The 24545-nt window shown below is 39.9% G+C and overlaps 2 protein-coding genes and 1 long non-coding RNA gene across 6 annotated transcripts in view; 2 read left to right on the top strand and 1 right to left on the bottom strand.

Moving 5' to 3' along the window:
• The window catches only part of ift80 (intraflagellar transport 80 homolog (Chlamydomonas)), a 62357-nt gene extending 50166 nt beyond the window's left edge, over positions 1-12191 (top strand). For all 4 annotated transcript variants that reach the window (XM_060875140.1, XM_060875130.1, XM_060875149.1 and 1 more), the window contains 8 exons: positions 1378-1442; positions 4498-4633; positions 5092-5239; positions 5784-5955; positions 10512-10601; positions 10740-10912; positions 10985-11108; positions 11639-12191. In XM_060875140.1, coding sequence (XP_060731123.1) covers positions 1378-1442; positions 4498-4633; positions 5092-5239; positions 5784-5955; positions 10512-10601; positions 10740-10912; positions 10985-11108; positions 11639-11749 — 1019 coding nt within the window. In that variant the 3' untranslated portion in view covers positions 11750-12191. The remainder of the gene's footprint in view (positions 1-1377; positions 1443-4497; positions 4634-5091; positions 5240-5783; positions 5956-10511; positions 10602-10739; positions 10913-10984; positions 11109-11638) is intronic.
• Positions 12192-16017: 3826 nt separating this feature from the next.
• On the bottom strand, positions 16018-17276 carry LOC132840524 (uncharacterized membrane protein C3orf80). Its single transcript, XM_060862269.1, has one exon. The coding sequence runs from the start codon at positions 16988-16990 to the stop codon at positions 16466-16468; it is 525 nt and encodes a 174-aa protein (XP_060718252.1). The 5' UTR covers positions 16991-17276; the 3' UTR covers positions 16018-16465.
• A 429-nt stretch (positions 17277-17705) lies between these two features.
• On the top strand, positions 17706-20110 carry LOC132840586 (uncharacterized). Its single transcript, XR_009647819.1, has 3 exons — positions 17706-18997; positions 19179-19287; positions 19462-20110. It is a non-coding gene; the product is annotated as an uncharacterized LOC132840586 (long non-coding RNA).
• Positions 20111-24545: the final 4435 nt, after the last annotated feature.

Consider the following 24545-nt stretch of genomic DNA (forward strand, 5'->3'; position numbering starts at 1 on the left):
ATTCCAGGCCCTGGAGTTATTGTGAAACACAAGTGGACACAGCGGTATGGCAGCTACACTCGGGTTGAGTTTGCGTTGGCCTGCGTTTCTGAAAAACCTTCAAGACGAAGTCATTCACTCGGTTTTTAGCTTTAACTTCAAAAACAGTTAAGCTTTTGGTCGGATGAGAATTTACAAAACAATGACTAAGCCCTTTTTCCACTTGTGCTCAGATTTATTCATTTACAAGCGAAATCCTGGCCAAATGCTACAAGTGCTTCAAAACTCAGCTTTTACTAACTGACCAGAAACAAGTGCAAGATGGGTTTGGAAGAACAGAGAGAGCTACAACACACACACACACACACATGAAGAACGATACAGCTTAAAGCGATTAAAAAAGAACAAAAACAACTAAACAATAAAGAAATATAAATGCGTAACAATAAAAGCCACATATATTGTTCATATTACATAATAATATTAATACAAGTTTGTTAAAAATCTAAATGACCAACGAATTAACAATTAATACATGACCATTTTTTAGAGGAATAAAATAAATGCATAAAAACACTAATACGCAGTAAATATTCTGGGTATATTAAAGGATAACATTAATAAAAGTTCAACTTTGTGCATAGGAAATAAACAGTAATCACATTAAAAATGGTAATCTGTTAATTATAACAACAACCTGCAATAGATAGAATAATATAAAGTAATATTTATAACGATAATGAAAATAAAATGAAAGTATTGGTACAAGAATAACCTAGTGATCGAATTATACTATTATTTAATTCATGTTTAGTATAAATTATTGTGTAAATGGTGCTAAGCTTGTGTACGTGTCGTTTGTGCCTGTATTATTGGTGTTTCTCTTGAGGAACGGGGTTATAACGTGCCTTTAGATTTAAGCTTCGTAATCGGATCGTCATTACTTTTAAGAACGACGCTTTAACTTCGCGCACCTTTCTAATAAAGGAACATTTTCACGGTTGAGCAGACAGTATTATTGTAATTAGCATAACGTTACACAGATCGTAGTACTGAATTATTCACAGCATATTGTTCTCTAAAGAAGCCATTAGGAATATTTTGTGTAATATGACATTTTTCCAAGCGAAACCGGCTCCGTGTTTTGGCGTGATAATAGCTGGCATTCGTGTGACCAGACGTTATGTTTAAAGATTGTTTTCCCTGTCTACGGTTAAAGACGTTCATAGTCAGTCAAATGGCATCGCAATCCCGCGGATGATTACGTAATCATCTGAGTGAGTGATACTGATGAATTGTGCACAGTTTGACCTGTGACATGAGCTAACAAGGCAAAAAAAAAAAAAAAAAAAACAACTTAAATGGAGCTCATGTTCTGCTTGTGTTCATTTTTTTCAGTCATCTATTTGTTCGATGCTCAAACAGGAAAACCCATCGGTGATGGCAAGCCTTTAACCCACAAGGTAAATTACTCTATAATTTTAAGTACATAAGGTGTTTTTTTTATTTTTTATTTTTTTATTTCTATAAATGTACACAAGTGTAATATACAGTACTTACTATTCACATCTGTAAAGAACTCAACTGCACCTTTGTGTATTATATATATTTGTATATATCTTTTTACTCTTTTAGTCCATGTAATATTTTTTGTGTTTATGTATACACTATGTTTAGTAGAGCTCCTGGAAACACAACACATTCCTTGTGTGTGTTCACACTTGGCAAATAAACTGATTCGGATTAGCAGGATTTTTAAAATAACTCTGACGACGTTGACATTTTTGCCGACAAGCTTTTTTCCACTAGATTTCACAGCATTCTGCTAGAGTATAGCATTTAATCTATTAAATAAATAAATAAATAAATAAATAAATAAAGTAATGACTGGGTAGCTATCAAGCTAAATACATAGACCAGTATTTAGAGCTATAATCTGTCCTGCACATATCTGTAATCTGAAACACTACACTGGGATGAAGGCATGTGCAGAAATCCATATTTTTATCATGTTTGTTTTTTTTGTTGTTTTTTTTTTTTTTTTTTGTAATTTCAGTTGATTTTACTTTTTCTTTCTAGAAAAGAAATATGGAAGCCTCTGTGGTCGTCCCCATGTTAGCAACAACCTTGTGATAATCTAGATAACTAGATTATTAATGGATTTATTTCCCCAACACAGCAAAATGTATAGTCGTATAAGCTCAAGTGCTACCTTTTTAGCTTTTAATGTTATGAGCAGCCTGAGCCTCAGTTAATGAGACCTTCATGAAGTTTTCTAGTAGGAATTCCGAGTTACGCTCTTTAGTAAAACATGGGCTACAAAAAGTTTTACTCCTTTGACTTTTTAAACGATTTAAAACAACGCACAGAGAACCTTTTAATCCACTTCATATTTACGCCACACGTCCACGGCTTTAATCAAAGCAAAGAGATGAACTAGCTGTTAATTACTCTTCAGAGGTGATGGAATATTATGAGAGCGTTTCCTCACACTCGAGTAATCACTGCAGGATTTAGTGCCACCCAGAGGACAGTCGGTGCATACAAAGACTTGGATGAGCTTGGAGAGGTCAAAGAAAAAGAGAGATAGAGAAGGAAAGAGAGAGCGTGGGGAGGAGGAGGAGGGGGGTAGGGGGTCTGGGACTAGAGTTGATGGGAGTAGCCAGGATCAGCAGTTACTGTTTGTCAGCATGTGTGTGTGTGTGCCAGCACTCTTCAAGTGCAGCTTCAAAACCCAGGAGTGTTAAAGCTAGAGCCAGCTGGATTTGTCTTCCACGCACACTCATCCAAACTCCCCATCCAAGCTCAGACACACACACACACGCACACACACACACACACACACACACACACACACACACACACACACACACACACACACACACACACACACACACACACACACACACACACACACACACCTCAACTTTACATGGTCTGAGTAAGGTCTGAGAGTGTGCAATGTCAGCCACTGATGTGTGTGTGTGTGTGTGTGTGTGTCTGTAGGCATGGTTTTATATTTTGGCATGTACCAAGTATTCATTGGGGACATTAAAAAAAACAACTGCAGATTTTATATAAACACTATTGACTAATGGTCAACAAGCAGTCTTCACAAGGATTGTAGTCTGTGTGTGTGTGTGTGTGTATGTGTGTAGGTGTGTGTGTAGGTGTGTGTGTAGGTGTGTGTGTGGGTGTGCGAGAGAGAGAAATTGGGGCTCAGGACAGCCTGCTCTTTTCTCAGCTGACTGACTTATTTACTGTTTAATGCTTCTTATGCTTCTTGTTGCCAGATCACTAATAACAGAATGTTTCAAAGCAATGCCAGTGATCTCTCTCAGACAGACACACACACACACACACGGATGTGATGGATATGCATTTTTTTTCCTAATCTCCCGTTACTATATTCCTGCTGGAGTGAGCTCATTATTCTCCGTCTCATTCTTCACGCAGCACCCTGTAGATGTTCTGCTCTCTCCATTAGCAAGTGATGGGAAACAAATTCCCAACAAATATCTGGCTACCCGAGCACGCAGGCGGCTGTCAGGAGCCGTCCGAGGATGACAGAGCTTAACCCGAAGATGCCCTCTCTCGCTCTCTTCCTTGCTCTCTCCTCGAGGAATGTCGCATTTGATATGCATTGAGCTCCGTTGCTGAACTAATCTTGGGATTAAGTTCCAGGCAGTGCGTTTGCTCGGTGTGTAAAATGGCTCTGTGTGCGTTCCATGACAGCACAGTGTTGCGTGCTGCATGCATTTCACACCCTCTCAACCCATCTCCAGCGTATCGTTCGCACAACAGTCGCACGGGCACGTTTCACCATGTACCATCTCAAGCCATGGATTAGCTGCCTAAAGACACGATAAATCTGTCATTGCTGAAATACAGACTTTCTTATTGTAAATGTTTAAGTTAAGCACCTGTATTATACCTGTATTATACTAACACATAGTTTAAGCTAATAAATCCTTATTATTTACAGGGTCAATGTCTGTCAGTCTGATACTGTCAGAAAACATGTAGAATCAACCAGTCTCTCTCTCTCTCTCTCTCTCTCTCTCTCTCTCTCTCTCTCTCTCTCTCTCTCTCTCTATTTTTCTTTCTCTGTCTCTCTCTCTCTCTCTTTCTCTCTCTCTCTCTCTTTCTCTGTGTCTGTCTCTCTCACTCTCTCTCTCTCTCTCTCTCTCTCTCTCTCTCTCTCTCTCTCTCTCTATTTTTCTTTCTCTGTCTCTCTCTCTCTCTCTTTCTCTCTCTCTCTCTCTCTTTCTCTGTGTCTGTCTCTCTCACTCTCTCTCTCTCTCTCTCTCTCTCTCTCTCTCTCTCTCTCTCTCTCTCTCTCTCTCTGTGTCTGTCTCTCTCTCTCTCACTCTCTCTCTCTCACTGTGTCCCTCTCTCTCACTGTGTCTCTCTCTCTCACTGTGTCCCTCTCTCTCACTGTGTCTCTCTCTCTCTCTCTCTCTCTCTCTCTCTCTCTCTCTCTCTCTCTCTCTCTCTCTCTCTCTCTCTCTCTGGCAGATGGAGGTGATGGTAATTGCCCTTGACCAGTGCGGACCCGCCAATGACAGGAAGATCGCCTTGATTGACAGAAACAACGACCTTTATCTGACCTCTGTGCGCAGGCTGGGCCGAGAGCAAAGCATGCACAAGATCGGTCAGACGACTCAGCGACACAGTGATACATTACATAAACCATTACACCTCACTTTCTTAGTAATGGTAATCACGAGGAGGCAAAATCTTATCCAAAGTAATGATTCCTGCCACTGATATTTAACTTGTATGTGCATTTCTTACATTAATCTCCAACACCATCTGTTTATTGTTATTTATATTCAGTTCCGATCAAATCCTAAATTGCTTGTAGTTCAGGGATGCATGCATCATAAACAGAGCCTGAGCCGGGAAGTGCTGCTGTAGTGTAATGCTCTTATTTATTTGTTTGTTTGTTTGTTTGGTAAAAACTTTTATGTTTGGTAATAACTTTTACCAGTTATTATATACACTTTTCATAGTTTTCAACATACATAATGCAGGTAAAGCCCATTTTTATTAATTTCTCTCTCTCTCTCTCTCTCTCTCTCTCTCTCTCTCTTTTCTTTTTTCATACAGGCTCTATGGTTCATACCATGGCCTGGAATAACTCAGCCAACATCCTGTGTGGAATCCAGGACAACCAGTTCACTGTGTGGTATTACCCCAGTGCTGTGTTTGTGGACAAGGACCTGCTACTCAACACACTCTTTACCAAGGATGCCAGGTGGCGCACACACACACACACACACACACATACACATACACATACACACACGTACACACACTTACGCACACACACTTACACACTCTTCACCAAGGATGCCAGGTGGCACATACACACACACACACAATTTCGCGCGCACACACACACACACAGACATTATAGGAAAATCCGTTCCCACCTTGAGCAGCTTGAGTGTGCATTTAATTTGATTATTAAATTAATTATATAATAATCATCCTCATCTACTTCTTCTTTCTCGCTCTCTCTCTCTGTTAATAAGACAAAAACTTTTCTATATCATGCCAAGCTGTAATTGGTTGTCCTTTCAATTAAGAGAAGGAAAAAGAGAAGCTGGAAAGTGAACATTGTTTATTGCAGCTATTCTATTGGTAATAACAAGAACTAGTTTGTTTCACAGATGTTTGACAAATATAAACGTAATATGCAATGGAAAAAAATAAAATAAAATGTCTTTGCACACACAATCCAGCTTTATAAGTTATTATCCTTCGTTAAGTGACCGTGTGCTCATTTTTCTCCGCAGCGAGTTCAGCAGCGCTCCACATATCCTGAACTACACGGGCACCCAGGTGACAGTGAGGCGAGCTGATGGTTCATTGGTGTACAGTGGCATGCCACCTTACCCCACCATGCTGCACGAGTACATAGGCTCCGCTCGCTGGGAGGAAGCCATCCATCTGTGCCGCTTCGCCAAGGTACACCTATCATCTGCAGTTCCTCAAGGGGGTTTCTGGTTGATAGACTCAAGAGTTCCACCTCCTCCATACATTTCCAGTAGGGTTCAGGGCAGGAGATTAGTCAAGTCTGGTCAAATCCTTCTAGAGTTTGTCGGTTTGTGGACACGGAGATTAAACATTTCTGTAATGTGTCTCTGTACACCACTGATGTTTTAGTCTAACTCTGAGAGCACACTGTGAAATCTGTCTGTCTGTCTGTCTGTCTTTCTTTTTGTCTGTCTGTCTTTCTTTTTGTCTGTCTGTCTTTCTTTTTGTCTGTCTGTCTTTCTTTCTTTCTTTCTTTCTTTCTTTCTTTCTTTCTTTCTTTCATGTATTTCTTTTTTTCCTTTCATGTATTTCTTTCATGTATTTCTTTCTTTCTTTCTTTCTTTCTTTCTTTCTTTCTTTCTTTCTTTCTTTCTTTCTTTCTTTCTTTCTTTCTTTCTGAGTGCTACATGCCTCCTGGGTCCTGTTTAAACAGCTCTGTAATTGTACTTATTTTCTTCAGTGACAGTTTGATAAAACGCAGCAATGCTTTTGAGAAAAAATGATAATGAGAAGACAAAACAGTCCAAGCTGCAGCATTGAGTCTGTCCATCCTGTGGTGGGAAAGTGGAGAGCGGTCAGTTCTCGCTGTATGTACAGTAGTTATGGAGAGCGTGATCTGACCCAGAGTGAGACACACAGACTGAGAGAACTGTTTTAACGTGTCCTGAGGCTAATGATTTCAAATTAATTGTTCCATTTGTAGAGACTTAAATTGCTTGCACATTGTGAGCTGTAAAAGAAGACAAGCTGGACATTGGACACATGGCTGAGCTTTCCAGAGCCTGGGAAAGTCCCGTGTAAACTAGACCTTAGACCCGGATTCACGCACACACGCACATAAACACACACACACACACACACACACACACACACACACACACACACACACACACACACACACACACATAAACACACACACGCACATAAACACACACACACTCACAAACACACACACGCGCATAAACACACACACATAGGTCTGTACTTGCACAGACAAAGTGACTCGTTTACTTTGTTTACTTCGTTTATTCCTTTTTTTTTTGCTTCCTAATTTATTTTTACTGATTTTAATTTTTAAAAGGTGCTGAAAGAATGACTTCATTTCCTTCCATGTGACTCTCCCTTTTTTTACTCATTAAATAACTCTCTTTCTCTTCACTTATTTATATTTATTTTTACATTTACAATCATGTGTATTTGCTCACTTCCTCCTTTCCTTACTTACTTGGATACTTATGTACTTACATGATCAGTTTCTTGCTTACTTATTTACTCGTATCCTTACTTTTCTTACTTAACTAACCCCCCAGCTGGGGAGAATGAAGGCTAATGTGTGCAGGAGCTCTCAGACACTCATGATTGGTTAGTGTCATTGTGATTGACAGGGGAGAGACAGTAAAGCCATCCTAAAGCCATCCCTCCAGAGAGCATGACATGTTAGCCCATAGAAAGTGACCATTACACCAGGCACATCCCGGCAGAACACTAATCCTGATCATTTTACAATATCAAGCCATATATATGTGACATATATGTGTGGACAGAGAGAGAGTTGACATGCTGTAAGCGAAGGATTGTGGATATTGAATTTAAATACATTTTAAGCATCAGCTGTTTTACCGAACGCTGCAGGTGTAGAAGTGATTAGTCTTTAAGCCCACAGATACGTCTATTATGAGAGAGAGAGAGAGAGAGAGAGAGAAAGAGATAAATGAGTCATGAACTGTCTCTCATCTGTTTTCCTGAATCTCTCTCTTTCACTCTTTTTATTATTTCCCAGTAATTCATGTATTCTTTCCAGTCTAGGTTTCTCACGTCTCAGCAGATTTTCTTTTTTTTTTCTCTTTTTTTGCTAATCTTCAAGTTTTAACAAAGATCAGATGTTAAGATCATTTGTTCACTACTTTTCCTAGTAAATCAAGCATTATTTTTTTGTTTGAGTTTGGTTTTGTTGCTTGTACCCAGTCGTCCAGATCTGCACTAAATGCTCCACTAAGTCCTTTTTTTTTTTCATATGCAATATGCAGTATTTATTACTTTTGTTGTTGCCTGGTGTTTGCGCAGTTATAATTGCGTGTGCGTACGAGCCTTTAGCAGATGGAGTGTCCGCTCTGGATCGCCTGATGCTCCAGTGGTTTTGTGAGGTAGTGCCAGCGTGGTTTGAATTTGTTTCTAATTAGTTTGCGTCTCACCATTTACCATTTACCGTACACAACCAACCTCCACCCAGCAATTAATGCACACAGCAGGCTGCTGTGTTCTTGCTCCTCATCCTCCTGGCATTATGACGCTTTAACCGCAGACCCAGAGAGCGTTCCAGTATGCAATTACTCAACCGTCAGTACTCACACTATCTGTCCTGTTACAGCACACTCTATCCAGGCTCTTACTATAGTTTTCACATGAAGTCTTCCTTGGTCCAATGCTAGCTCTTACAGTATGATATAATATTAATATTACAAAAAGGTTATTTTATTAGGTTGCGCTTTTTTCTTCACTCATTCTTGTATTTTTTTGCTATAACTCTTCAAAGACAAACTTTTTCTGGTCTTTTTTTAAAAAGATTTTCAAGCTTGAAATTGTCTTTCAATTGACAGATAATTTGCTTCTTTATAAAACATAATTGAAGACAATTTCAGGGTAGAATTTACAAGAAAGTTAAGACAATGTTGTAGACTGCTATATTTAAACCATGCCTCGTGTCAGTTTCTTACTACTTCGTCACTTCTTTCTTTCTTTCTTTCTTTCTTTCTTTCTTTCTTTCTTACTTACTTTATTTGCTTGCATACACACATAACGCTATATATTTGCTTGCTAACTGACCACCTTAATTACTCACTTTCTTATTTACTTGCTTGCTTATTTTTTACTTAGTTTGTTTACTTGCTGACGTTTTCTGTAACTTAATACACAAAAGATCGTGATGCATCTATAAGTTTTTAAAGTGAGCACGCTGTTCAGCAGGTGGAGTTTGGGGGGGTCGGTGGGGATGTGATGAGGAACAAGGTGACGTGGGGACTCTGTATTTCTGGTAAATTGCTGCGGCGTGGTTCTTCCCGGAGAAGGAGTGAACAGGGAGGTGGAGGAGGGTGGCTGAGCCAGGAGGAAGCTGGGTAAAAGTGAGTCCAGGGTTTTTCTGGGCCACCAGAGTGACACACACCACAGGGCAGTGACTTCACCTCTGGAGTGCTGGAGATCCTCAGTGAGCACCAAGCAGCTACAACGCGCCTTGGATACGGTGCCAGAGCAGAGCAGGAATATTTTGTTTTGTGAATGTGTTGGGGTTTTATTTCTTTGTTGATTGATTACACCATACCTACTGCTCGTTTTTGTCTGTGCTTTGTTAATGCCCGTGTTTAAATTCTTGTTCGGTCTCAGGGCCGTGCTCCTGCACCGATCCCTCTGTTCCGCCCTGTCTGTTCTCCTTCTCTGCAGTTAATTAATCGATCTGCCCCACAGCGCCACAGTAACAAGCCTCATACAGAGAGAGAGAGAGAGAAACTGGGCCTATTAACATCCCCGTCCCAGCTTAGACGCCAGTCTAATGACCTTCTTGTCCTTATTATCCCTCTCTCAGGTCATGATATCATCTGAGCATCAGCACCATCTTCAAATGCGCCTATGCTCTCACACAAAACACAACCACAGCTGGAAGACGCCGCACATCAGCTTTAACATCCTCAACCACTTACAGTGCTTCGTTTTGTTTTTTTTCTCTGTCCCATCTCTGTCATTTTGCTTCATCGTTACAGTTGAAGTGAAGTGTAACGTAAACACAACCTATAACAGTTTTTCCAGAGATGTCCTTCGGCCCGCTAGTCTGTCCCACCAAACGTTCCCAATAACGTAGTGTTGTAAATATTTTAAATACAAAGACCTGAGCTAATAATTGCACATGAACAAACTTTTACAAGTTGCAACCTCACCTCGAATGCAGCATAAATATTTAATTCTGACTGTGGTGCAGGAGAATGGCAGACATTTTAACAGCCAGTATCTGATCACCCAATAAATTATTTAGGCCTAGGTCTGTTTTTGTTACGTTCACTTTTTTCACGTGAGGAAATCGCACAAAGATTGCAATCGTTTTAGAGCTATTTAAGGGAGACTGACTGTTTTTACCAGCATCTTCATCTGGCTCCTTACACGACAGGATCTTTGCAGAAAACCTAATAAATAAAGACAACAAAGTATGTTATAGACGACAGAGAAAAAAATGTACAGAACTGTCCTGATTTTTCCAGATTTTATCCAACCTGTTTTCCAAATACCACTTCACATAATCCACTTTTATAAGTCTTCATTCTGCCATCACAGATTAACATCTCCATCTGTTAGTCGCATGCATGCTGACAACAAAATGTTAAGAAGAAGCATTAAAATAAGCAGTCTAATCAAACGTATCTAAAGCCCACGATATGAATCTTGAGTTTCTGCTTGCTGATAAACCGAACGTTGTCATCTGTGTGTTTGTGTGCATATTGCAGGATCAGGCGCTGTGGGCATGTCTGGCTGGTATGGCCATGGCTAACAGAGAGCTTAACACAGCTGAGACAGCTTACGCGTCCATCAGAGAGGTGAGCATACATTATAAATGTGCACCTTTCTGAGCCGTACGTTATAAATTAACGCTTTGTTCAGATCTGCTTTTAAAATGAAAGGGCCCTCTGTTTCTCTCTCTCTCTCTCTCTGTGTTTTGTTTATGCTCTCTATAGGTGGATAAAGTGCAATATATAAAATTTATAAAGGATTTGCCCTCTAAGGAATCCTCCCTGGCTCATATACAACTCTTCAGCGGACAAGTACAAGAGGCTGAAGCTACATTATTGCAAGCAGGCCTCATATACCAGGCCATTCAGATCCACATTGACCTCTTCAACTGGGACAGGTTAGATGCTGTGTGTAAATGTTTTGTGTGTGTGTGTGTGTGCATTTTTCTCTAACACAGCTGTTTCCTCAGAGCTCTGGAACTGGCAGTGAAGCACAAAACCCATGTGGACACCGTCCTTGCACACAGACAGAAGTTCCTGCAAGACTTTGGCAAAGAAGAAACCAACAAGCGTTTCCTGCAGTACTCCGAAGGGGTGATCTCTCATTTCTCCTTCTCGTTTTTCACTCCTAATTCTGTAAGATAATAGAATTCAATACGCAGAAAAGGCTTGAACAAGCCATCATCGAGGAACGATTCGAGATAGAAACACAAGACGGATACTCCGTGTTAATTCGAGTCATGAAGCAGAATAAAAACATCAGATAGAAGAAATCTGACGTAAGGTACTCCTCGTGACAGGAAGTCAGACAGAACAGTGAAACACGACACACTGATAATCTGGCTTGGCCTTCAGTTGGGAGGATTTTCATCAGATGGAAATCCAGCCAATGCTTTATTTCCTGTTGCAGTATATCATTTTTAAATGGACCAGAATTCAAATGAATAATGTAGGCATAAGAGCACATAAGTTAGATTGGGTTCATCCTCCTCACTGCTGCTGATTTAATCAAGTAATCAGTAGCCCAGAACAAATACACAAATTATCCTTCCCAACCCAGCTATTGTTGCCCAGCGTGTGCTCAGGCATGACGTGTGTGTGTGTGTGTGTGTGTGTGTGTGTAGGTGGAGGTGGATTGGGAGAAGATCCAGTCCAAGATTGAGATGGAGCTAGCCAAAGAGAGAGAAAGAGCAGCCAACTCTTCTGTGAGGAGCAGCTTGGCCTCTCATCGCTGAAAAACAGACATTACCCAGCAATCTCTGCAGAACGGTTGTTCTGAGACCTGAGATCAGACTCCTTGAGTTGAAGTACTTTGGATAAGTAACTTTTGGGTCATTCGGTGTAATACACCAGTTATCTGTTTCCTCTTGTGTGTTCGTTGTGTGAGCCTGTTACTTCTTCTGTCAAGTAAATCATGTAATCATGTAAGCATTAAGGGACGTGGTAGCCTAGTGGCTAAGGCGTTGGACTGCTGATCGGAAGGTCATGAGTTTGAATCCCAGGTCCACCAAGCTGCCACTGCTGGGCCCCCATGCAAGGCCCTTAACCCTGGATACGCGAGTCTGCTAAATGACTGATCTCTTTATAAGCTAATTATGTATGCTGTCCTTTTTTAGATAAAACAAAAAGCCTTAATGATGTATAATAGCTGTATAATAAATACACACCTCTGTTGAAGTTTGTCTTGGCTTCTGTTTGCGTGACGGAGAAGAGCGAACCGACTTACACACCGACCGACGGAGCAAATCTACAAATTAGAAGGTTAACCCAGGGATTAGGAACGTACAGCGTGAAACATCAGATTATTAATAACTAGGATTCGTTGTTAACTCCAGGTAAATTATGAGCAGCATGAAACAAGATACCACAGAATTTCATTTCATTATTTCAAGCTCATGAACTTCTCAGAGCGTGCTTCATGACAAATTTGTCTGAACTACAAGACAAATGGTCCAGCTGGATTGTGAAACAACAGCAACACTAATAGGACAAAAAAAAACACTAAATGTTAGGCTACGTTTTAGAAAAGCAGCTACTCTGTAGAATAGGTGTTAGTTTTGTTTGCTCTTTTTTTTCTTTCTTTCCTTGATGCCGATTTCGTTTCGCCGATATCTCTCTCTCTCTTTTTTTTTTTAATATCTCCGTCCATCTTCCGGTCAATCGGTTCTTTTTTCCTGTCCATAACTGTTGGCTTCGTTCGTTCGACATGAAGAGGCCTCTGCACTGACATGTACTTAGCCGATCTGTGACGTATCATAAAACTAATGGCTTCCATCGGGTTCGTCGTTTTAAGTGAGTTACAGCCAAGCATTTGTGGTCTGTCTTGTACTCCAGACTCGCTGTCATCAAGCTCTATTGCTTCCGTGCCAATCGTTAGATATTAATCTCTGATTTTCTTTCAAGGGACAGTAAAGTGCTTAGATTTTAATAAGTGATGGATTCCAAGCATGTTAAATAGAAATGACTAAGAAACAGCAAACATATATTTTTTTCCTGAAAGATTATTTCTCTCTTACTTTTATTAAGTATAAACTATTATTGTTAAAACACACACACACACGCACACACACACTATCGCAGATTTTTCTACTCTCTATTTCACCACCACTACAAATGTGACCTTATATATCAGCTTTAGTCTGTGTGAATTTGTCTTTTTGCATTATTTCTGGTTAAAAAGTACAAAATGACCCCAAAAAAAAATCTAAGGCTGAATTATATAACCGACTGCGATAACATAAGTTGACGTCATGGCACACAAGTGAAACTGACTACGTTCTGCTTATGTCATTAAAACGTGGTCACATAAACGGAAACACTTTCCAAAGTGAGCTTCAGGTCAAAACGAGGTTTATTTCCGCCCCTAATATGTTTTGTTTGTGTTTCATATTTCTTATGTGTAATTCTATTCAGTCCTCCTGAAGGGAGATTTTTTACAAACTTTGTTGTTGGCCACAAATCGTTTTTTTTGTCTTGTCGAGTTTTGTCCATGGTGACGATAATTAATTATGCAACATAAACTTCATGAAACCTGCTGGTCTTCACCGCATCTGTTTTATTTATTTATTTATTTATTTATTCAAACACTGTCTATTTCCAGTAACACTAAAAGCTCCTTCCTTCTGTAGATCAATGCTTTTACAGTAAATCCCCACAAAATCCAAATCCAGATGTTGATTTCTTTTTTTTTTCCTCATCTGGTATGAATCATGTGTAAATTGTCCAGTGTTGATTTACACAATTTAGATGTATATCAGTAAAAAAAAAAATAGACTTACTGTGAATAGAGAGATCAGCTCCTGAAAGTATAAACACCATGAAAACAGCACTGCTAATGCCAAAGTGAAATATTTAGCATATGATCGTTCGAATACGGCCAGTTTTCCGACAGTGCGTATGTTTTGATTATGCAGTTTATACAGTATGTCCTGGCAGCAAAAACAATTAGTTCAGATTTTTGCTGTTTACTTGCAAAGACAGAGAAAGCCTGAACTAAGCAAAGGGAGACTGTGCACCAAACTGAAGGGACAAAAAAAAAATAATTTAAATCCTTGCTAAAGATATTCCCTTACTTGGAGTTTTGAAGATGGTGGTGCAAAACGTTGTTGCCTTTTTAAAAAAAAAAAAAAGAAAGAAATAAATAATCATCATGATGTAATTCAGTGCACCTGAAATTTGTATTGCTTTACAGTGACCATAGACACCATAGCAGCAAAAATAAATACCCCCCCCATCCCTACATAACAATCATATCATTTTTTGCCTTAATGTAGTGAAACATTTTAAATCAGTATTAATGAGTAATAATAATAATAATAATAATAATAATGGTATATTGTCAGGAAGGACTGTTTTATTTTTATTTTATTTTTTTGTTGAAGTCTTTATTAGACTTAAAATAATGCACTATACACCAATAGATATTGTTAACATGGTATTTCTCATATACCTGACGTTCTGAAAAAAATAAGGGCAAGACTCTTTATATATTCTGATCATATCCAAGTAATGTAATGATATTTCTGTACATTAATCAGGTTATTGCCTTGTTCTGTAAGTTCTGAAGTTAACTTTAATGTGCAGGGAAATGATGAAACCTTCTGAAAAGCATCCACGTTTGAACAATTCCTTGAAAGTGGCACTTTGTGTTCTCTGATCGATGAAAGGTATAATGTGTTTTGAATCCTGAAGTGACTGCAGATTTTATGTGGACAAGCTTGTGTTCTAACCAGAGAAGCAGGTTAAATAGGATGTTAATTAAAGGGAACATCTGCACGCAAAACATGCTCAGGTGGGATAAATATTCGTAAAAAAAAACAAAAAAAAAACTGTTATTATACAAATAGTCTAAAAAGTCATGCCAATTGATTCATGCAATGTCCACTCCTTTAGGACAGGTTCACTGTGGGAGCCGCTGGCTCCTCTGTGCTCAGTGAAAACGTCTTAACAAGAAGTCCACTTCTGGAAAAGAGAGACTTAATGCATGAGTGACGGAATGGCTATTGAAATGCCAGACCATGACTCAACGAGGAACGCATCACTTTCTGTAAAACCCTGTCCTAAGTGCACACGTCCCGAAGGGGCACTCGCACATTTTCATAGAGGTCAAAGACTCTGAACTGAGTTTTGGTGGTCAGTTCAAGTGTATAAATCCATAGCAAGGTGTGTGCAAGAATAGCACTAATTTATAATTTATAATTAAAAGCACTTTTACAGGGGGGGTTGCATCGAATCTCCAAAAAGCAGCTTGAACACCAGAATCCTGCTCATCTAATGCTCCATAATGCCCATTGATCTGGGCTCAATTTTTCCTCTATTTGAACAGCTAACGCTGTATTGAATAACTGCACTGCTGACACAAATTGTCTGTTTACAGAGGAAGTTTGATATGGATTGCAACGTTTAATTGCCAAAACCATTTTTATGCATCAGATCTAGCAACCTAATGACCGTGTATCTGAGTAATGTGTTTATGTTAAAGCCTTGTGCATTACAGGCCCATCATATTAGATAAAAGCAATCTTTGCAAAATGCTACATGATACAGGTCACAGGGAACCGGATTAATGAACTGCATGAAACCACCGGCCTTGATCAGAAACATCTTAGGCTTTTTTTTTTTTTTTTTGCTTGCTTGCTTTAAAACTCGCTTTATTGTATTGCACTTGGGATGTAAGCTCTTTAAAATCTTTTTAGAATATTACTGTTTTGAAAAGATATAATAGTCTTGCACAATTTACTACACCTTATTAAACACTCATGCTGGAAATATCATATTTTATAGGTCTCGGCCTGCTTGCCTCAACGTTTGCTGCACGTCTGTATTAACCAAAGATAATTAGTTTGGTTAATTAGCACAATTTTCTATGCAAGATTAAGGTCAGCTGAACTGAATTGTATATTTATATATATATATATATATATATATATATATATATATATATATATATATATATATATATATATATATATAAATTACAGCTGTGGAGTGTTATGGAGTGGGCTACTGCTTTAACCTGAGTCCATGCTGATTATTTTGCTTCTTGTCTCAGTATCATATAAAAAATCTAAATAGTCATATATTAGGGATATGACAGTGTCACAGTCTCCGGCCTTATAGATAAAACTGCACGAATATTTCTATCTCATAGCGTTGATTAATGTTGTTGTAAATATTCATTATTTATTCACTAAACACTTGCTGAAAATATCATTGCACAAATGTCACTATGCCTGCAGAGCTCCACTTCTTCCAAGCTCAGATACTCAGAGCTCCACACAGTCCAGAGTGTGTAGAGTCTCTTATAAATAGCATAGAAAAAAGGAACACAGCACTAGAAAAGTTCTGGGGTCATGAGCGACTCACCTACATTTAAAACCCACCGCCATCACTTATAATTGCACTTGAATTGGGATAAATGTGTTGTAGTGTTTGAGAAAGTAAAATGCGCGTCAAACAGAGTTTCTGAAGATCCTGGAGGCTTCCGGTCTCTCGCGCCCGACTCCAGCCGGCCTGACGCTTCCCCCGGCCGCGCGCACACTCTCCTCGTACGTAGGCAGGTCCTTCACCTCGTCGTAGGCCGGCGGCTGCAGAACGGGTGATGTGAAGCCGTCCACTCCGTCCATTCCTCCGCCGTCCTCGAAACGCTCCAGCAACGTGTCCTGCGACGCGGTGGCGCGCGCCCCTAACAGCGACTCGGGTTCCTGTGGCGCGCGGCCGCGTCGGCGGTGACGCGGGCACACGAGCCGCTGCACGAAGTAGCCCACGGCGAAAAGGGCGAGCAGGATCAGCAGCCCGGACAGCTTCCGTGCCAGCCAGCTCGCGTGCTCGGCGAAGGTGCGCAGCGGCAAATCGCAGCATCCCGTCGACGTGGCGCTGCCGTTGGCTCGGGCGCCACACTGAATCTCTCCGCAGCCGCGCGACGCGTCGCACACGCACACTGTACACAGACACACTAACGTCCCGACGTGGCGCATGCTTCAATCCTCGATGAGAAATCAGCTACGCGTGCATGAATGTTTATATTTGCGGAATTTAAAGCTGATATGTCACAAGTGCGCGGCGTCTTAACCGGGATTTTCTTCCCGTTTTCCCGGTGCAGGTCCCCCTCCTCGCTGTCTCTGCAAAGTGCAGTCGCTTCTCTCACATCATAAACGTGCAACAGAGAATCGATCGCTGACGTCGCCGGCTGTCCCGTTCAATGCATCCTAATCCTCCTCATCATCCTCATCCTCATCCTCAGATTAGCATTTTATTGTTCAGTTCACGCGCTGCTGCATGCAGCCCGTCTACAGAGCGCGGTGCACTACGTCAGAACCGCCGTGATGATAAAAATGCATTGCGTCGCGTCCCAAACGAGTTCTTCTCAGAATTAAATCTAACAAGTAACTATGGCTGTGGATCTGTGGGTTTATCAGGTGAAGACCGACTGCTTGCCTTCTGGGGTTTGAGACACATCTTGAAATGTCTGATGCTCTGGTAAGGTCAGTGAGTACACATGAATTTGGGACAGAGTGTTACTCTATAGACATACTAACCTTAGTCTTTAATTCAGACGTAGACTGCTTATTGGTACTGCAATTAGCCGAGCTCATCACCTCTGAGACCATCACCAGCTATAAAACAAGGGCAGCACTTAATAACCACCAAATATTCTCTGTGGATGAGTCATATTTAGACTGTATAGAAGAACCAACTGTATTGGATAATAAATGAATTATAGGTCACCTTTTAACCTTTAATTTGTTTCATAGTACTATAAAAAGAAAAAAGAAAAACGCAGGTATATAATGAAAATTTTACTTTCAGTGCAAGTGAAATTGACCGTCTCAGTCTTATTCTCCAAACTGGAGCCACAATGCAGTAAGTCCACAATTGTAGGACTTTTATTTTATTTTGCTGCATCATTACAATTTCCCTTCAGACCCGTTCCAGCATGACAATGCCCCTGTGCACAAAGCTCCATGAAGACACGATTGGAGCGGAAGAACCTGAGTGTCCTCTGGGATGAACTGAGGAGAACTAGGATTAAAAGCACTTATAGTTATGTTGGTCAAGTATCCACAAACCTTTGCCTATATAGTGTATATCTCTCATTTGAAAATAGTTATTAACAGAGAAACAAATAATCACTGACAAAAATAAATAGAAACAATTAAAAAACAGGCATTTACAAGTCTATGAACAACAGCTCTGTTCAAATCATTTTTCTGCTTGGTCAAGAGGTGTTTATTAGTTTATATTAATTATTATATAATAATAACGTGTTCATTTTTGTTTCTATAATAGCAGCCCATTTTACAGGGACTGGAATATCAGACAATTTATTTAATTTAAGGTTAATTAAATGCTGAATTTGAATTATATTCAACAAGAACAAGAAAGTGTATAATAATTGATGGGTTTTTGTAGTAAAATGTTTATTTGATTTGCTTATTTATGGAAAATGTATGAGTCTCCAATGCCACAGGATTATTCTCTGTATTTTGCAGTGTTTTTTCCCTCCTTTATTAACCTATAGGGAAAAACAAAGAGGTCGGCGAGGGAACAGTTGTTTCTAGCTGTTATAACATAAGCGATAACAAGAAGTAACATGTCTCAAAGAAGCTCCACAGCAATGCGTTAAAACTCTGAATGGATAAAATGCACTGGCATATTGCTATAGTGTAAGTGGTAGAAGAAACACATATATTATATTATATATAACTCTGTATCACGCCATGCTGTCACTGATTTTTTTCCTTCAAGTGTTTTATTCCTTGCAAAACTATCACAAAGAAGAAACATCAGTAAAAGACAAAACAATTCACAAAGACACAATACAATAAATGCATTACACAACATCTCTACTCAACTCCCAAGCGTCACCTGCAGGACCTTCGCATCTGCCCTGACTGCACCTACATCTCACAGCCAGGATTCCCCTACTCCTTTGTTGTCACATTTCTTAACCATAGCAGCAGAGAAGAGATTTTGAGATGGAGGTGAGTGAAATCTTCTTCACGCAGGCTTTCCACTGGTGTTCCTCAGGGCTTAGTACTTGGTCCTCTCCTTTACTGTATACTCTGTATACTCACTCTTTTGGCAACGTTATTTCCTCACATGGGTTCTGTTACCACTGCTATGCTGATGATACACAACTTATCTTCTCTTTCCCACCCTCAGATACCACAGCTTCCGCTCGGATCTCAGCGTGTCTGGCGGACATATTGTCGTGGATGATGGCTCATCAGTTGAAGCTCAATCCTAGCAAAACTAAACTGCTGATCATCAGGTGATTCATCCATAGGTCATTATTTTGCAATATCCCTGCATAATGATTTGATCTGCCCTTGGGGTAACCATGAACAATAAACTGTCCTTTTCCTCTCATGTTGCTAATGTGACACGATCATGTCGGTTTCTTCTCTACAACATTAAAAGGATTCGTCCATTTTTGTCCACACAGGCTGCTCAGGTACTTGTTGTCTCTTGTCTTTTCAAGACTGGAGTACTGCAACTTTCTCCTGTCAGGTCTACCTATGAACGCAAATGATCCAAACTGCAGCTGCACAACTCATTTTCACCCTGCCTAAGTTCCCCACACCAGCCCATTGCTGCTGTCCTCCACTGGCTCCTGTAGCTGAACACATCAGATTCAAAACACTGATGCTTGCCTACAAAGCCAAAAACAGACCAGCTCTATCTCACCTCAAAGCCCTCATCACTCTTTGCACTGCACCTCGCTCCCTCAGGTCTACCAGCACTGCTCCACTGGTCCCACCATCTCTCAGAGTAAGAGGGAGGTACACATCATGACACTTCTGTTCTGGCACCGAGATGGTGGAAAGAACTTCCCCTAGGGGTCCGGAAAGCTGAGTCACTGGATATCTTCAATCGATGGTTGAAGACCTACTTCTTCATGAAATACTTGAACTAGCACTTTATCCCCTGTTTGTTGTCTATGTGAATTAAAAAAAAATTTAAACAGAGTTTTAGGCTCGTGGTATCTTAAGTCTGTAACCTAGTGGACCAGAGTTAATGTATTCAATGAGAGAGACTCAAAAGCACTTTTGTACGTCACTTTGGATAAGAGAGTCTGCCAAATTCTGTAAATGTAAATGTAAATGCATTAAACACCACGAAGGGTTTTGTGTCCTTGACCAAATCGAGAGATTGTGCATGCTTTGCTCTGCCTCATGGGCTGCTTTTCCCTTGTTTCTTTTCAAAGAGGCAGTCGATACTTGCTTCCCCTAAACAGAGCTGATGTCCAATACGATTCGATTACCAGAGCATTACGCTGAGAAATACAGTGGAACTGATGCAGGATCTAATTTATGGGGCATCACATTTCTCAATTTCTGCCATGTGATACATGCAGCATCGTAACAAGAAATAAAACAACACAACAAGTCCATATTTGGCTATTTTACAATCTTTAAGACTCAAGATAATCTCAAACGAGAAGACTCGGATGAGAGATGGTTCGAAGCCGTAACACAGAAAAGAAATCTTTTAATTCCAGAAGATGGTGGTGTCAAAATGAAGAAATCACCAGAAAACACGATTCATAACGCCTTCTAATTTCATTTCTTCTTTAATTGTTTTGGTTTTTCTGTTCTCCATGTGTTTTTCTTCTTTTCCAGTAAACGTTGAAAATTGTTGCATCAGTGTTAATGGTAGAAACCACAGCTGATGCTTGTGGCTTGTGTCAGGAACTGAAGCTTAGCTAAATGTATCTACACCACAGAAACTAAGTACTTGAAGAAGCCTCTAAATGTGAGGATGAAGGCAAATATTCACTCAGAAGTTTATGTGATGCAGTGAACACATATATTAACCTTAATATCTCTTGCATACTAGTGCAACGCAGTTTGGTAGCTTCTGAACATTTCCCTGTAAAAATATACATAATTTAATATGTAAATCATCTTCAATTATAATCACTTAACACAAGGTTTATGAGAGGAAACCAGAGAACCCTAAAGAAACCCAGACAGAACATGTGAAATAGCACATGGACAGAATCCTGAGCTCAGGCTCGAACCTTAGCCCCTGGAGCGGTACCATAGTGATATAGTGAATTGGTTTATGCCAATACTTTATAGGAAAATTTCACACTGAGCTTATAGACAGTTAAAAATTTGATTTTACTGATGGCTTCTAAAACCAAAAGAGCTGCAGTTTGTTTTCTCACTCTCTCACTGACTCACTGACTGACTCACTCACTGACTCACTCACTCACTGACTCACTCACTGACTCACTCACTGACTCACTCACTCACTCACTCACTGACTCACTCACTCACTCACTCACTGACTCACTCACTCACTCACTCACTGACTCACTCACTCACTCACTCACTCACTCATGTTTTTTATTATTTCATATGAATTCCAATCAAGCTGTTGCAGCTTTTTGATTTACTCAAACTCCCAGAATGCACCACAGATATATGACCCAGTTGCACCTAGATACTCCAGAGACGTCGCTAGTTAGTGATCTACGAGCTGATAGCAATGATGGTGGTATTAGCTTGATGGTGTGAGAGTGCCGCTGTTTTTAGGTAGAAATAAAGCCCCACCGGCGCCGAGATTGAATGCCGTTGTTGATAATGTGGGAAAGCCGACATGTAAACAGACCAACGTCTACTGTTGATGAAACGAGTTTAAACCTAGCCATTGTTAACAATTCTTAAACATTACTCAAGAGCACATATAATTCTAGACTGATTCAGGATGAATTTTTCTTTAATGAGCAGCTCTGATTTTGGTGATCTTGATCTGTTAAACATCCAGATTCTACCTTTAAGCCCCAGTTTACATCGTTTTTAATCACTTTCATGTTGTGCTACTGATAACCTGAAGGTTGTGGTGCTAATCTGTCTTCAGCCTGAGGATTCATATCGTGCATTATTAACAGATAGGCCTTTGATTGATTTTCTTCCTTATAGTGGACGTCATTTTCTTTCATGACTCGGTTTATACTAGTGCGTGCATTAACGGTCGAGCGCGCGCGTCTTTCGAGCCGCATGGATGCAATAACTGCCTTGTATGAAATGAAGAACAGCAGGACATTCGTGTGGGAGTGATCACTCCATCATTGTATACGCTAATAAACCACAGGACCTACATTGTCTGAAAATCAAGCTGGAGTTTGTGACGGGAATTATAAACAACAAAAAAACCCAAAACTATTTCACTCCCACAGATTTCCTGCTCTCCAATGGGCCGAAGCCATGTGTGAGTGTTTGTCAGAGATATATGGGTCTTGGCAGGATAATAGGACAGCGACCGAGCCTGCTTTGAAAACAAAATCTTTCTTTCCCCTCCCTCCTCCAAAGTTTTTGCTGTCTAATGGCTTTTTAGAGGCGAGTTAGATAAATCTTATCGGAGAGCTCAAGTCAACGCCTTTCTTTCATGCAGTAGCGCTGATCAGGGTGAACGATGACATAAAAGGCCGTTTAGCCTTTACACAATCTGTGTGACCTCTGAGCTGTTCCTTTCAGATATGGCCCTGATTTGGATTACAATAAAAATGTCTCAAATTAGACATGTTTAGGAAAAGCTTCAGGAAATCGCCATGTATCTCCATTGCAGTCGTCTGATGATAGGCCCGTGCCATGCCAGTCTGTCCAACCATGCTAGGTTTCACACGTGGATTCTCCTGTCTTGCCTTCGTGTTTTTTAATTCCTGTTCTGTTCACTAGACTATTAGAAATCATGCTGTGTCGGATAGCTTCCGGATAGCGTACATTAGCTTTACAAGGTCAAACTAAAAAACCTAGAAGGACGCTAAACATTTTCTGAGGTTAGACTTGGCAATGTGTTTCAATAATGTGTCTTCGATTATACTTGGTTAGAAGTTAGTTACAAGTGCTGGTGATTTTATTCTATAGCACTCTTGGTTTGCATCATGAAGACAGAGGAGAAGGTGGAATTAAAGATGTCAAAGTTTCATGTTGGAAAACAAATATTATTTCTATTAAACTTTAAAGGCGACTTTAAATAAACACTGAACCTCGTCATCAGGCTTATTAAAGAAAATATTTTTTTAAAACTTCAAAGGGTCAAAAGACCCTTCCTGTCTCCTGTGTCATTAAAAAGCATTGCTGAGGTCATATCCTGCCTCCAGCTGTGTCTCTAGTGAGAAAATCATCTGTGGAAACTCATCTGGTGCTTAAATTCGTCTCATGTGTACAATCAGGCACAAGATGGGGAGATTCCTTGGCCAGAGGGACCGAATGGGATTTCTGAAGCATCGAAAAGTCCCGGAAAAGGGAGACGGGAGGAGCTGCGAGGATGAAGGAGGAATGTTTCCGTCATCTCACCTATTCCTGGTTCACACAGCTGAATTAAATGGTTATTTTGACTGATGACCTGATTCAATGTGACGTACAGTGAAGGAAGAATTCAAACCAAGTGCAGAGATTCAAACATCACATACTCTTTCACCATAGACTATGAAAGTCTAATAATAATAATAATAATAATAATAATAATAATAATAATAATAATAACAATAACAATAACAATAATAATAATAATTCATTTATTAATAGTCCCTGTGAAATAACTCTTACTGTAACACACTGTAGTCAGAGATGCTGTTAGAGTAGAAAATAACAAAAAAATTATTAGACAATATTATAACAATATAAATAAATATTATACCGAATTCTGATCGAGGCTGCAGAGTATTGATCTCTCTCTCTCTCTCTCTCTCTCTCTCGCTCTCTCTCGCTCTCTCGTGCTCTCTCTCTCTCTTTCTACTTACACGCAGTGTGATGATGATGTGAAGACCAATATACACATCATACAGTCAATATAAGAGGCTATTCAAGATTACAGACTCGATGAGTTAAAGACAGAAGTGCAAGTGTTACTAAACCTCTTGAGAGAGAGAGTGAGTGAGAGTGAGAGTGAAAGTGAGAGAGAGAGAGAGAGAGAGAGAGCGAGAGAGAGAGAGAGAGCGAGAGAGAGAGAGAGAGAGAGAGAGAGAGAGAGAATGAGACAAAAAGAGAGAGAGACAGAGAGAGAGAGAGAGAGAGAGAGAGAGAGAGAGAGAGAGAGAGATTTTCACTCATCCACTCCAGGTATAAGTGTATGATCAATAGGAAAGCCCTTGATGGTCCTCCTTAACTGACTGATGAGAGTTCCTGTTAAAAATGTACTCTGTAATTTAGTTTTTTCTCACCAGAGGAAGTTCTTCACACAGTTACACATTAATATGACCTTGAGTGACCTTTATGTCCAAAAGTGCTCTTTCGGTTTCACACAGTGAAGTCATGCCATCGTCATAATCACTTCTTCTTCTGCTTGTCATTGTGTAAATAGATTTTTTTTGTTTTTAAATCAGTAATAAAATCTGTCTGGATGGATGGTGTGTATGAGATATTACATGATTACATACTGTAAGGTTTTGTAAAAGAATATACACGTCTGAGGTTCCACTTCATGTCAGACGGGTTGGGACCTTCAGCTTGTAGTGTGATGACACCTAGTGTTTAGTGGCTTTTTTTACATGATCTTGTGGAATCCAAAAGGTTCAAG

The sequence above is a fragment of the Tachysurus vachellii genome, chromosome 1 (genome assembly GCF_030014155.1).
Source record: "Tachysurus vachellii isolate PV-2020 chromosome 1, HZAU_Pvac_v1, whole genome shotgun sequence".
Lineage (NCBI taxonomy): Eukaryota > Metazoa > Chordata > Actinopteri > Siluriformes > Bagridae > Tachysurus > Tachysurus vachellii.